General features: G+C 30.8%; 2 protein-coding genes across 7 annotated transcripts in view; one reads left to right on the forward strand and one right to left on the reverse strand.

Annotated features, from left to right (window-relative positions):
- Positions 1-1,105: 1,105 nt before the first annotated feature.
- On the reverse strand, positions 1,106-13,263 carry LOC148308437 (vascular endothelial growth factor A-like). 5 transcript variants are annotated; one of them, XM_088261769.1, is made up of 7 exons: positions 13,080-13,263; positions 12,023-12,082; positions 7,971-8,077; positions 6,937-7,035; positions 5,490-5,675; positions 4,159-4,253; positions 1,106-1,722 (listed from the first exon to the last, which is right to left on the reverse strand). In XM_088261769.1, the coding sequence occupies exons 2-7, from the start codon at positions 12,063-12,065 to the stop codon at positions 1,656-1,658; spliced, it is 597 nt and encodes a 198-aa protein (XP_088117895.1). In that variant the 5' UTR covers positions 12,066-12,082; positions 13,080-13,263; the 3' UTR covers positions 1,106-1,655. The 5 variants fall into 5 exon arrangements, with proteins under 5 accessions (XP_088117895.1, XP_088117897.1, XP_088117898.1 ...); XM_088261771.1 differs by having other exon boundaries at positions 12,027-12,082; positions 13,080-13,143; XM_088261772.1 differs by lacking the exon at positions 12,023-12,082 and having other exon boundaries at positions 13,085-13,263.
- Positions 12,439-14,251, forward strand: part of LOC148308438 (uncharacterized protein KIAA0930 homolog) — a 52,794-nt gene continuing 50,981 nt past the window's right edge. For both annotated transcript variants that reach the window (XM_088261760.1, XM_088261758.1), the window contains exon 1: positions 12,439-12,903. In XM_088261760.1, coding sequence (XP_088117886.1) covers positions 12,795-12,903 — 109 coding nt within the window. In that variant the 5' untranslated portion in view covers positions 12,439-12,794. The remainder of the gene's footprint in view (positions 12,904-14,251) is intronic.

Genomic DNA, 14,251 nt, shown 5'->3' on the forward strand with positions numbered 1-14,251 from the left:
TAATTCCATACTTTTAGGTTTGGGACAGGGACTGTTATAAATAATATACAAATAATAGCACCATGGGGTATTTGGGTAGACGCTTGACTGTGAAACTAAAGTCGCGGGTTTGATTCCCGCCAATTGCAAAATAAATTCAAGAAAGATTTATTTTCAATTGGTCTGGGTGTTTGTGATGTATTTTTCACATTTACCTCCCCTATCCTTACTAACCTACCTGCAGACAAGCATCCAAAATAGACGCTTTGCGGGTTATTCCTTGTTTGGGAAACTCTGGTGAGTTTTTAAAAAATCAAATTAATTTTAACTGATTGAAAGAGATTGTAAATTACTTTTACATTTTTTTAAAGAAAAAAAGATTATTTGTGTTCTTACAATATACGCAACTTTTTCAATTTAATATTGTTTTCGGATAAACCTAAGCGGCTTTTGTTTTAAAAAAACATAAAACATCCAACTCAGAGTCTGTGAACTCACGGGACCACACTTCCAAAGCATTTCTACTTTTCTAGAAACGCTGTTTTACTTGCTGGAAAATTGCCGAATACGATGTGATTGAAAATTATATTCATTATGAACATTAATAATTATAAATAAATGTTAATTTATATTCTTTCATGAGTGAATTTATGAATTCTGAATGATTTAAATATTTTTTTTAAAATATACGATTGCCGGAGTCTTCTAATTTTTTCTATATAGTCTACCTCATAATATATTATTTAATTTACTTAATCCACAGAAAAAAAGTATTTAAATGTCCACAAAGCAATAAAAAGGGCTGCAAAAAAAAACTTGGACTACTTTTTGCTTGACTATACATGTATACAATATACCAACCATCCAAACATCATTATATCTCTCCTTCAATACATCTTAATTATGGTTTACTTATTATGCTTCTGCAAGGGTCACAACCCTCAGCAATGAGGATTAAGACGGAGAAGAAGAGAAATTAAATATATTGCATAAATGTTATTAAATCTTCAATATTTTTTGACTAATGAAAGGACCACTACCACAGCAATTTTCAAGTTGTGTTATTTTTGCATCGATATAGCAATATCTAGTGTTTTAGTCTCAAAAAATAAAACTGCCAAACAAATATATAATAAGGATAGTAACACTATAATATATTGTAAGAAAAAAAACTACAGCATCTTTAATATTGCTTAAAAAACAAACAAAAAAATGTTAATTTTTGGAATACTGGAATCTTAATAACATAAAACAAAATGTCCAAAGCACAAGACAAAATAAGTATGGTCTGATTTTTATTATTATAGTGAAGAGGTGAGTGTAAGTTATTTTTAAATTATTAATATACATTTTATTAATGTATTTGTTTGTTCACTTTCTCCATACTTTTTATATATATTTATTTACAAAATTATCTTTAAAAAAACTTCTTTAAATAACTTATGTTCTTGTAACACTTAACTTATTTTTATGCTACATATATGCATATTGCATTATGTAATATAATTTTAATATAACTGAATACCTTTTTTAAAAAATTCAATATTTGTACTGTTTTTTATAATAATTATACTAACATAAAAAATAAGGCACTGGTTTTATTTCAACAATATTATAATACTTATTTGATTTCATAACAGAATTTTCTACCGTCATCAAGAACCACAATGGCTTTCTTAAAAGAAATAACGGTAATCAGTTTCAAATACTTCATTGGGTTCCTCCATCATTATTCTCTTACATCTGGAAAAGACAAAGGATGATTAATATTACCAAGATTCAACAAGTAAACAAAGTTATTTGAGGGTATGAAAAAGTACAAGTAACTTTAGCCTTAATGCTTGTTAGAGTATTTTGATGTAAGTTTGGAAGACCCGGTGTGTGTGTTATTGAAACGGGGAGCCAGAATAGGATATTTAAAGAGTGCTTACTTACAGTTGGTTTATTGATATAAATTTTTACACTTTAATTACTATTGATATTAACTATTATAATTTATCTAATTGATTATGGAACTTTGAATTAAATATGAAGCTAAAATATACGTCCTTCAGCAATCAAGCGATACAGCGAATCTCGGTCGTCGCGCCTCGGTTGGCCGCTTTTGTTGAATCTGCTCGGGAATCTCCGTGGCGAATTCGTATAATTCAGTGTTGTCAACCTGACAACACCAAATGGCGTGGCCAGACGCCCACATAACTTATGACTGCATTGACACTGCCTTTATCAATAATTATTCTATTTCTTTACATAATATTTTACAAATGGGTAAAAAGTATATTGTTTATAATTTTTTAAACATGTTAAAATATTTCATTCTTTAAATTATAGCAGTGAAATCAGTGTTCTTTCTCTTTTAGTCATAAAAAAAATCTGCAAAAACTTATTGCTTTTTTCGGTGTGTTTAGGTGTATGCCATTCTGTGTGTTCTCATTTACATATGCATATATATCATTCTACATATGTGCAAACTACAGTTTTGTCATCCACAAATACACCTGCTTTCTTGCGCACATAGTCTGCATAAAAAGTGCAATACAAAGCACATACTTTAGCCAGGCTACAATGTTTATTTGCTGTTTTATAAAGAATAGTTATATTCATTCTCTGTACACTAGTGCAGTGCTCCGCGGCCGGTGTGCCGTGGCACACTGGTGTTTGTCGTGAGCCGGATACAGGTGTGCCGCGATCAAATTCAATGTATATGACATTTTACAATTTTTCATTATGTATTTAATACACGATGACAAATTATTTTTCATAATATTGTCTGTTTTTCAAAATGTAAGATATAATAATTCTCTCTTTCTCAACCTTTATCTGCACCCCAATGGTGCATAGGGCACTGCATCATATAAACGCAGTGTTATCTTGATGGTTAACACATGAAGGAAAGGTGATTAGCCCTCCGCTTCGGGTACCAGGCCAGGGTAGTATTGAATAAATATTAGACTGAAAAAATCTTTATATTTATTTGACCCCCCCTCCTGGTAATCGAACCCGGGACCTCCAGAACGGTAGCTGAGCGTGCTGACCATTACACTACAGAGGCAGATAATAATTACTAAAATTAAATCATTTTTCAATGGTCTATGTACTTAAGCGTTTGGTGTGCCGCGGAATATGTACTAGGAGGAATTTTAGTGTGTCGTAAGTGAGAAAAGGTTGCAGAGCACTGACTAGTGGACTGTGAAATTACTATTTTGGTGTCTTTTTTCTTCAAATAAGAAAAGGAAACATCACTTAACTGATGATTAATACTGAAAAAAATTCTTAGTAAAAAAATACCAGTATATTCCTTATGATAAATAAAAATTACCATAAGACTCCCTTTCTTTTCACGTCATTATTCCCGAATTTTACTATAAATAGCCTTTTAAAAGTAATTCCAAGAAATCACAAAACTTGTGGTTTGTGTTATCAAAGGTTATATAAATTGAGATAAAAATTACCATAATTTATTTTCTTTTGAAGTTTTACATAAATATTTATATATATATATATATATATATATATATATATATATATATATATATATATATATATATATATATATATATATATATATATATATATATATATATATATATATATATATATATATATATATATATATATATATATATATATATATATATATATTAAATATATTTTTTTAGTGTTTTGCAACTACATATATTTAAACCCTTATCCACATCCCAGTGGTGCATAGGGCACTGCATCATATAAACGCAGTGTTATCTTGATCGTTAACACACGAAGGAAAGGTGATCAGCCCTCCGCTTCAGGTACTAGTCCAGGGTAATATTAAATTAATGTTAGAGTGAAAAAAATCACTTATATTTATTTCCCCCCCTGGGAATCGAACCCGGGACCTCCAGTACGGCAGCCGAGCATGCTGACCATTACACTACGGAGGCGGACGAAGTAAATATAACTAACAATAAAAATGTATACTACAATACTTGTGTCAAAAAAATCTGGTCAAGTAAAAGGTATGAGAATACATATAGGAAAGTAAAAAAATCACTCAAACTAAAAAATACATACTTTAGTACACAGATTTTAAAATGAAAAGGGTAGAATCAAAATGTTCTTTGGTGCAGAAATATATTTTTTATAAAAGCGATTTTTAAACGATTAGTTATTTGGCAAAATATAAATATGTTAATAACTTACTTGCACATACTGGGAACCCACTCAGTGCCCGTACTGCATTCTGGGTACATTTCTTTACACATACAGTTGCATGTTCGGGGATCCCAAACTTTTCCCTGTAAATACAGCAACAAAAAAATAATATTTAGGATTTAATTTTCTACTAAGTCATATCGCTCACTCCTTTCAAGAACGTCATAAATCAAAAAACGTGATTTTTCAGGAGAACGTTTTTAAGGTTTAAAAATATAAAACAATGTATTAAAAATAAATATCAAGCCACTTATTGAACTTTTTACTGTGCAACAGATCTTTTTAGGCAAAACCTGAAGGTTTTTTCACCATTTGAAAAACATTTAGTATATTTAAAAAAACAATTAAACAATACCTTTTCTTCAAAATGCAAAAACGACACTTTCTGCCCTATAGCGGGTAAATATTAAGTTAAAAATATGCCGCTTTCGCTGGGATATAGTACATTTTCTGGGCATTCCGAAAACATGCACAACTGAAAATTGACGATTTTTGATTTATGACGTTCTTGAAAGGAGTGAGCGATATGTATTCACCAAAATAATATTCATTTGGTTTGTCTACTTTGAACCTTATTTGAAAATATTATGATGACAAAATAACTATCTGCAAATGTAAATAAAATTATCATCTTAAATATATAAGAAAGCCTTTGAAAAATAAATAGTTTTAAAATGAACTGAACATTTTTTTGGCAAAGAGAAACATGCTACAAACAACTAGTATTTTTTGTTATGATTAAAATTAACACTTTTTAGTGACTCAAATGTTTTTGTTATATGTTTTCAAGTGCTAAAGCAATAATAAATATTTAATTATTGATCTTTGAAGAGTTTAACGATAAGAGGTGCTGGACATTTAGCATGAAGAACATTTATTTATAAAACTAAAAATTAATTACAATAATAATGTGAACGATAAATTTATGAGAATGTAGTTGGAAAAAGAAGCAGGAGAAGACCGAGGAAAACTTGGCACAATTAGGTATGTCAAACACGTGAAAGCGGCCGGGTCAAGAGTTGTAATAATCGTCCGGTATGTATGAGGAGATGCATATGAATGTAGAAGAGGTGAAGAATGTTTGCAAAGACAGTGGGGAGGAAGCGGTGTGATGGCTAGTTAGTTAGTTAGTTATGTGAACGATTTATTTGTAAATCAATATTGAGTGAACCAATATCCACCCGATGTACAGGTACTCGATGTTTGTATGCTAATATGGACCATGAACTCCTTGCAGTTTTTAGCCCAACAATGTGGTTTCAACACGGAAATGTTCAGACTGAATGTTGGCTATGCAACTAGGTAAAGGATAAACTTACCTCATCCAAGCAGGCTTCTTTCTCATCCAAGTTGAGACACTGACACATACACTCCCGATGCCTGTACTCCTGTTTCTGTGTGCAGTGATGAGCCATCACGGAACAGCCGCACTTGCAACTTTTATGTTCCTTGACATACACAACGCCGCAAGTTTCTCGGCCTGTACTGAAATCATGCTTTCGTACCTAAAATATACACAAAAAAAAGATTTTTAATTGTCATTGTATTATTTTTTTTATTTATCCAAAAGTAAAGATGCATAAAGCACTAAACCAGTAAAATAATCTTATCATAAAAGCAGGGTTATCAATCAATCTTATCTTTTCATTAATTGATTTGGTAGTCACTTTGTAATAATATTTATCCATTTTTAATTTAAATTTTAACAGTAAATACCGCTATTTCTTCAAATATATTATGACGCATGTTTAAATACATCATTTTCAAACACCATTATCAGTGTTTGGCTGCATCGAAATAGTGTCACAATACATTTGAAGAAATAGTGGTATTCATGATGTAAAATTTAAAATTTAAATAATCAATCTTATACTGAAGATACCAACTTAGGATAGCATTGCCAACTTTATCTTTAAAGCTCCATATGACTTACTTACACAAGAGAGAGTAAAGACATTTTTGTTCATAAATTTCAAAATCACACTTTACTATTTTTCTATGTACCTATATTTTTGTAATTGATCAATTCTGTTTGAGGGTTAATTATAATGTTTTTATTCTCTCCTGAAAAATAAGTTTAGAAGCAGTAAGCTTAAATATGAACTAAGCCAACAATTTGTTACAAGTTTTACAGTAAAGAGCACCTAAAAATAGTAATATTGATATAATGCATCGCACCAAGCAGCGATTAAAATTGATTATACTTTTTAATAAAGTGCTGTTGTCAGAAATAATATAATTTTAATTTCAAATATTTTTTTTGCAAACTCTTTGTTTTTCTCACACAATAATGTTTAGTAACATGATAAATGGGGGGAAAGAGGGAGAAAATTCAAATATAGGGAATGATAAGATGGATATTTAGTATTCTAATGAAAAATTATAATGTCTAATGGTAGGGACTGACCGGAGCCATTTTGTCGTAACGTAACACGTTACGATGCGAGCATTCGTATAGTCAGTACAGCGAGCCGAGCGCTCCATCTATAGTCGGAGCGCTCGCCGCGAGCGACATTATGACATTACGTTACGACGAAATGCTCCGGTCAGTCCCTCCTAAGGTGGGAATTTAAGAGATGTTTTTTTTAAGGTTTTCAGAGAAGGTTCATTTTGTACCCTGGAATTGTGAAGAATGTGAGGAAAATTTATAATTTATTCATTAATTAAATTATGATAATACATAGTGTAATGCATGCAAAATGTATGCAAAATACAGGATTAGTTTGAGAACTCTTTTTTATCACATGTCTTTAATGTCATACTTACAGCAAAAGGAACTTCCTTTACTTCCAATGGCAGACAAGATGATTGACCATAGCACGATCCTCCATCACACCTCTTTACGGCAACTTTGTTCGGGAAAATCTGCAAGAAGTGAAATTTGTTAATCAATGCGGTGAATATAATTGAGGCCTCTCATGCTTAGCATAGCAAGGGCACCCAGGGTCGCATACACATACTTGTACTAGTTTGTGTAACTCACACACTGGTAATGTGTACGAGTAATTTACTTCAATTTAAAAAAATATATGGAACTATAGCATCTAATTTTTTTAACATAAACCATAATTAATTAATTAATTAACATTTTTTCACCATAAATAGCCAGAGGCATCACAGAAAGCTTTATTTCAGAGAGAAGTGAACTTTTTTAGTTTAATTTTTACATAGTAAACACCACTGTTTCTTAAAATCTATTGTGACACTTATTTTGATGCATTCCGCATCATTTTCGGGTGTTTGAAAATGAAACGGAATGCATAAAAACATGTGTCACAGTAGATTAAAAAAATAGTGGTATTTACCAAGTGAAACTTAAATTAAAAATGGATAGATACCACAAAGTGACTGCAGAATCAATTAATGACAAAATTGGACTTAACTGAGTTTAGCATAGTAATAATAAATAATAATAAAACCCTTATCCGCACCCCAATGGTGCATAGGGCACTGTGTCTTATAAACGCAGTGTTATCATGATCGTTTTACACATGAAGGAAAGGTGATCAGCCCTCCGCTTCAGGTACCAGTCCATGGTAATATTGAATAAATATCACAGTGAAAAAATCACTTATATTTATTTTTACCCCCCTTGGGAATCGAACCCGGGACCTCCAGAACGGTAGCCGAGCGTGCTGACCATTACACTACGGAGGCGGACTAACTTAGCATAGTAGACCTCAATTATTTTCAATCAAACTTTATTGTATCCCAGTTATTTTGAGACTTGTTTAATGTGACCTCAGATAATTGAAAGTTAAGTATACTTCTATTGGATATTTATTTTTATTATTATTTACCATTATGTTGGCTGCCTCCGAGATAACGTCGACCATAGTATCCCGAGGCTTGCATGTCGCCTGCCTCATGACAGTGTTCAGTTGTGCCATTTGCGACCAACATTGTCCTAGAAATAATTCAAATATATTTTCAAAGTCATTTAAAATAGTCATTCAAAGTTAATTTATTATTTAATAAGAAACTTATTGATAATAAATTTCTTATTAGATAATAAAATCGATTTTTCTCTTTGACTTAATTGTGATTAGTTTATTCCAGTATTTTTTTCATAGTTACCTTTCAATTGTTTATGTATTTTAAAATATATAGGTAGATACGAATAAAAATATACTATTCATATGAACGTAATCTACAAAGACAATCATATTTTAAATTCTCAATTTCCTATCCTAACCTAACCTAACCACTGTTTTTTTAAATGCGTATTATAAATAGGGTATTTTCACTTGTAAGAAATATCGAACTTGACATATTTTAATACAAGAGTATCTATGTTTTTAATTTAAGTTTTCCTTGATAAAAACCACAATTTTTTAATACATTGTGACACGTATTTCGATGCATTCTGCATTTTCAAACACCGTATGAATAATACAGAATGCATCGAAACACGTGTCACAGTAGATTTTTTAGAAATAATGTAAAAGGAAGATAAAATTAATAGAAATTACCACAAAGTAACTACTGAATCCATTAATGGAATTAAAATATTTTCTTAGAATCTCTTTTAGATTTTGCAAAATTCGCGAAAATTCTTATCGACAAGTATCATTTTATTTTTGTTCCCGCAGTGCGCGTCAACTTATAATTACAAATGTGTCACTACTATAAACTATAAAGACCGCAAAGTTTACGATGGGGAATTAAGGATTTTTTGTAGCGTATTAGACTACTAGTGTAAAACGATTTTCATTGGAACTCAAAGAATATCAAGGAATTTAATGTACGTATTGTAAATATACTTACGAGAAACTTATCTAGAGAATTTCCAGGAGGCGCCAATGTCGCATAATATAAAAATATATAGTAGTAAAACGTTATAATAGAAAACTGATTTTGAACATTAAAAAATTTACAAAACTATTATATTCTTTCAGTTTAAATCTATCATAAAATTAAAACAAAAACAAAGAAAAATAAAGTATTGTAGATTGATAAAAACATAGCTCATGATTGGGTTTACACGTAACAATAATTGTAACAATCTTTTTTTCGGAAAGGATGTGTTGTGAAATTGTAATTTTTATATTTGAGATGGTTTATTTATAAAAAAAAAATGATTCAAAAACTTTAATATTAATTTCCTTCAATGTATAAAATATTATTTTTCTATTTCTAACCCTCACCCAATGGTGCATAGGGCACTGCATGAAATTGATGCAATGTTTTAGGTTTAAAGTTAATCATATGAAGGTAAGGCGATCAATCTTACGCTTCGGGGATCAGATCGGGGTAATATTGATCGTGTCCGATGAGGAAAAATACTAATACCACGTACGATTCCGGGGAATCCCAATAATACCGCGTAATACTGGAACAGCGTTAAACGGGTCTTATTGTAAAACATACATTTATCTAGAATGAAGCCTATTTACTGAAAATAAAAATAAAATAAATTTCTAAAAATTGGAGATATCCCTTTCATGATAATACATTGTTAGTAATACTATTACCGTTTTTTTAAAGTCGATACATTTTTAAATTCCAGGAAAAACTACGTTCTTTCGACGTAATTTATATTTATGATATTTATTTATTGTGACTATCTATATTCTATAAATTCTATACAACAGATGATAATAAAACTTTATTGTGAGAACACTAAATGCAAGTATTTATATAACCCAAAGAGTATTTTCATTAGAGAAAAAAAAAATACATCATTGCTTCCAAAAGGATGGAATTAAAAATAATTAAACGATACAAAAACAAATTATTCAAACAAACATAAAAAAATACTGTATCAATCGAGAACGTTGGAACAAGGCAATAAAGATTGCGTGGAAATTTTTGTTTTTAATAAAGAAATATTTTTAAAATCAGAAGATCAGGTGACTGAACGTTTTCCCTATTCATTTAGAAATATTTATTTATTTATATTTATTGATTTATTTTTCAAAACATATTACAAACATAAGTCATATATATAATATTCCCGATGAGTAATTTCTATTTCTCATTTTGGGACATGGGATTAAGGTTAACAAGACTGGAACACAAATAATAAAGTTACAAAAAAGATTTTTTAAAAGTAATAATAATAATAATAATAAAACCCTTATCCGCACCCCAATGGTGCATAGGGCACTGTGTCATATTAACGCAGTGTTATCTTAATCGTTTACACATGAGGGAAAGGTGATCAGCCCTCCGCTTCAGGTACCAGTCCATGGTAATATTGAATAAATATTACAGTGAAAAAATCACCAATATTTATTTTACCCCCTTGGGAATCGAACCCGGGACCTCCAGAACGGTAGCCGAGCGTGCTGACCATTACACTACGGAGGCGGACAAGTAACCAAAACTAATACATTGGCCTGTTAAAAACAATAAACAGGTAAAAGAAATAGGCATAAAAAGCATATTTAAAAGAAATAAATGAGAAAAACATAAGGTAAAATAAATAATTTTGGTATCATTAGAAAGAACATACCTCTTTCAAAACGATTTGCAGTAACACTTTCCCTTGGAAATCGAAAATTATCAATCCCTCTTACGGGAATTAACATAAAAGTAAAAATATATAATTTATTCACAAGCATCTTTAAAGTATATCTCGACAACCTCACAAATCAATGCAAAAATGTTAACTAACTTTACTGTCTTCGTGCAATAGTGAATTCATAAATAATGCGGTCAGAAATCGACAAAAGGGATGACGAGCACTGAAGAATCTCGGCGGATGTCTGCCCGCAAAATCCTTTCTTGATTATTCAAAAATGATTCAACTTCCAGGATAATTCCCTTGCTAATCACCTTTTCTAAAATCATTGCGTGGGTAAGAAGAAATTTCTATCCTACTTGTCTTTCAGGAAAATATATTTTTTTTCGTTGATAAAAAACAAGAATGGATCTTTGTCAGACGGGAGGAATAACCTATAAAGGATTGTATTAGATTCGTTTTGTGTTTATAACAGCCGATATTATTAATATTTTCATTCATCTTTTTTTTTATTGGAAAATTCGCTTTCGAAAAAACTTTATTTTCGTAAGTTGGCAATGAATGACGTCACAGAAACGATGGAGTTATTTTAATGTTGATGTCATTGCTAAATTATTGGCGGCTCGATTTGTTGATGTCTATGATCCACCCTCCTACCCCCCCCCCCTCCCCTCATATTTGTATAACACAAATGGTAGTGTAGTGGTAAACAAACAATCCATAGGTACTACAATCCATAATAGATGTACTATTACAGCTCTATAAACCACAGACAATAAACCATCGGACGTCATAAAACGTTCGATGACGGAAATTTGATGACGTATGCGAACGCACGTATTTCGTTTTATTCAAATATCTCAAGTTTAAACATTAATATCTCCCTTAGTTCCCTACAGTTTTCAATAAGAATGTTATCTATAGTCTTGTGATTTTTCATATTAATTTATTAGCCAATAATCCAACATCGTGACATAAGCCCATTGAAAAATTGCGTGGATGAGATTTTGGGGGTATTCTGGGAATATTTATAAACTAAAATATTATTTTATTAAATTTTGGTTAAACTCCTCGCGCTGATGTGCGATTCAACAAAATTTTGGCTTACGTACTGCTGTTAATAATAAATAATAACTTACAGATTTAAAACAATACTATTTATAGTATACAGATGTTTTTTCCGAATAATTTAATAGTTTTCTTCGAAATTGTTGTGTGAGGGCGATCTTTTTGGTAAACACCAGTTTGGGCCAAAAATAATTGACGATAATTAGGGAAAGTAAATGAAGCATACAAAATGAGCGCTAACATATTTGCAGCACAAAAATAGTGACATTCAAATATTACCCGTAAAGTTTTATGAATAAAAATAATAAATATAGGTACCTATGTTTATTAGTAGATATTTATTATATTCCAGTAGGCACATAGTTAATCTGAAAAATTCTAAAGAAAACACTTTAGGGTTAACAAAGCGTTGTATGGTTAAACCAATACAAGTGCAAATATTATTGTTTATATTCTGGTTGATGGCAACTGGGTATGAAAATACAACATTGAAAATTTTACACGATATTTGCTGCTTGTAAATATTTAATGAAATGAAGAAATAACATTTGTAGGGGGCAGCATGCCTAGGATGCTGGCTTTTTGTGATTGAAAAATATTTCCGATAAAAAAAACATAATCCAACAACATATTTTCCGCGCTTTGCTTTTAAAATCTCATCAGCTGTTCGTCCGTGCAATAGCGCCACTAGCGGAGGAAACGCGCAACTGTGGCACAAAAAATGAAAATCGATTGTTGTGCGGCTAGCGTGTAGTTGGTAAAAGTAAATGCCAGACTGATCTGTCGTTCACCGTCAAACGAACCAAAGTCGAGATTAATATTTAATATCTATACTTTGCTCTTTTAAAAAATCAAAATAATGTTATCATGTTGTATTATCTATAATATTGAGTCATTCCAACTGCTAGTATCAGTGTCTTGTCAAAATGTATTTGTCACTATTGGAAATAAATGTTGAATGATATTACATAAACATAATGTTCTAAGCAGATGTTAAAAATTTCCCAGGTATTATGAATTACGGGAATGATTCATACGTCGCGGTAATTATTGATTTCATTACACGTTGTTGACAAGCCCTTCTAAAATAATGGCTTTTTGTGCAGCGTCGCTTTTGAAAGCACCCAGTGCTTTAGAACAATTACTAGAAGAAATAAACTTTCAACGCACGAAGGAAATGCGGCAGCTATTAAAGGATGGTAAGATTGATTATTTATTGTAAATATTGCATGACGTTTTAAATTTATAACCCCACCATTTTGGTTGGCCAGACTGAATAATTACTGCACGAGCATTGGTTGTTTAAAATAAAACAATTGATTCTTATTGGCGATCGATTTTACCACGTACCACAAGAAAATACAAATTTTGTTACCTAACCTCTTCTCCGAATTTATCACCTCTCAAAATCACTGGCATTTTAAAATGGCTTCTATTTTTAGCAATAAAAAGAATTGATTTATCAGCATTAATTAAGCTTCGGTATTAATATATTTTGTATCAATATTGTGCACACTGGGTAACAATATGTATACACAAAGCAAGCTGAAATGTTTGTCTTTTTTTCATTGTTTACATGGTGTAATACCAACAAAACAAATAAAAATATTTGTATGTATTGTTACATGTAGAGTACCTGATTTTAGGTACCCTGAAAATAGAGTACCTGATTATAGGAGGTAATGATGTGCAGAAGTGGTTTTAGTGATATGGATTTTTTTCATAAAAAGAAAACAATACATACACACCTGTGCAGTAATTACTTATGCTTTCTATTAAGACTTGAAAAATCACCTCATTCATAGGGAATTAATTTAATAGTCTAGATATCTCACAAACGTCTTAGATGAGAGAGAACTAAATAAAGGCAGTTATTAATTTCTTACTCTTTTCATTAAGTTTTGTGTGGTACATGCAATACTCACTTCAATAAGTCCAATATCACTGGAATCGTTAATGTTTTTTTCTATTGAATAAATAAATTCTTTGCAGGTAAGGGCTTATTAAAAAAAAACTTTTTAGGAAATACATTTGAACCGCTATAACTCATGTTAAAAATTCCGCTATAGCCATGTTGCTTTAGTATTTTATAATAATTAGACAGAATAAAATCTTGAAAATAAAGTGATCTAACGATCTTATTTATTTTTATATAATTTTCCTTCATACAGTTTTTCATGTCTGAAATCGGTGATCCCTCATCATAATGAACTGTTTATTTTATTTATATAGTAAATAATCATGCTCTGTCATACATACGCTTAACCGTAGTAGTAGTAAAGAGAGACTTTTAAGAAGTTAACAATACTATAATGGTTTTTCTGCATTCTTTGTGAATATACCTTTTACTGCGATTTACTGTCTACACCAGAAGTGGCCATACCATGGCGCATAAGATTACAAGTAGCGAATGGCATCATTGCATACTCTTGTTTTTTTAAACCAAATTCTCATGTGGTGTACAAAATACATATCACCAGAATGCACGGAAGTTTTTAGCATCTGAAGGAAAGAGTTAAAAATAGACTTCATAACTGAATCCCTTTA

This window comes from Brachycentrus maculatus, unplaced genomic scaffold, assembly GCF_059751285.1.
Source record: "Brachycentrus maculatus isolate JH-2025_06_01 unplaced genomic scaffold, ASM5975128v1 h1tg000166l, whole genome shotgun sequence".
Taxonomy (NCBI): domain Eukaryota; kingdom Metazoa; phylum Arthropoda; class Insecta; order Trichoptera; family Brachycentridae; genus Brachycentrus; species Brachycentrus maculatus.

Excerpts from the sequence above, each read along its gene's own strand:
- LOC148308437 (XM_088261767.1), bottom strand. The coding sequence starts at position 10,736 with ATGCTTGTGAATAAATTATATATTTTTACTTTTATGTTAATTCCCGTA. Across the intron at positions 7,036-7,970 it reads CGGAGGCAGCCAACATAATG|ATTTTCCCGAACAAAGTTGC; the intron begins GTAAATAATAAT and ends CACTTCTTGCAG. Across the intron at positions 5,676-6,936 it reads TAAAGGAAGTTCCTTTTGCT|GTACGAAAGCATGATTTCAG; the intron begins GTAAGTATGACA and ends TGTATATTTTAG.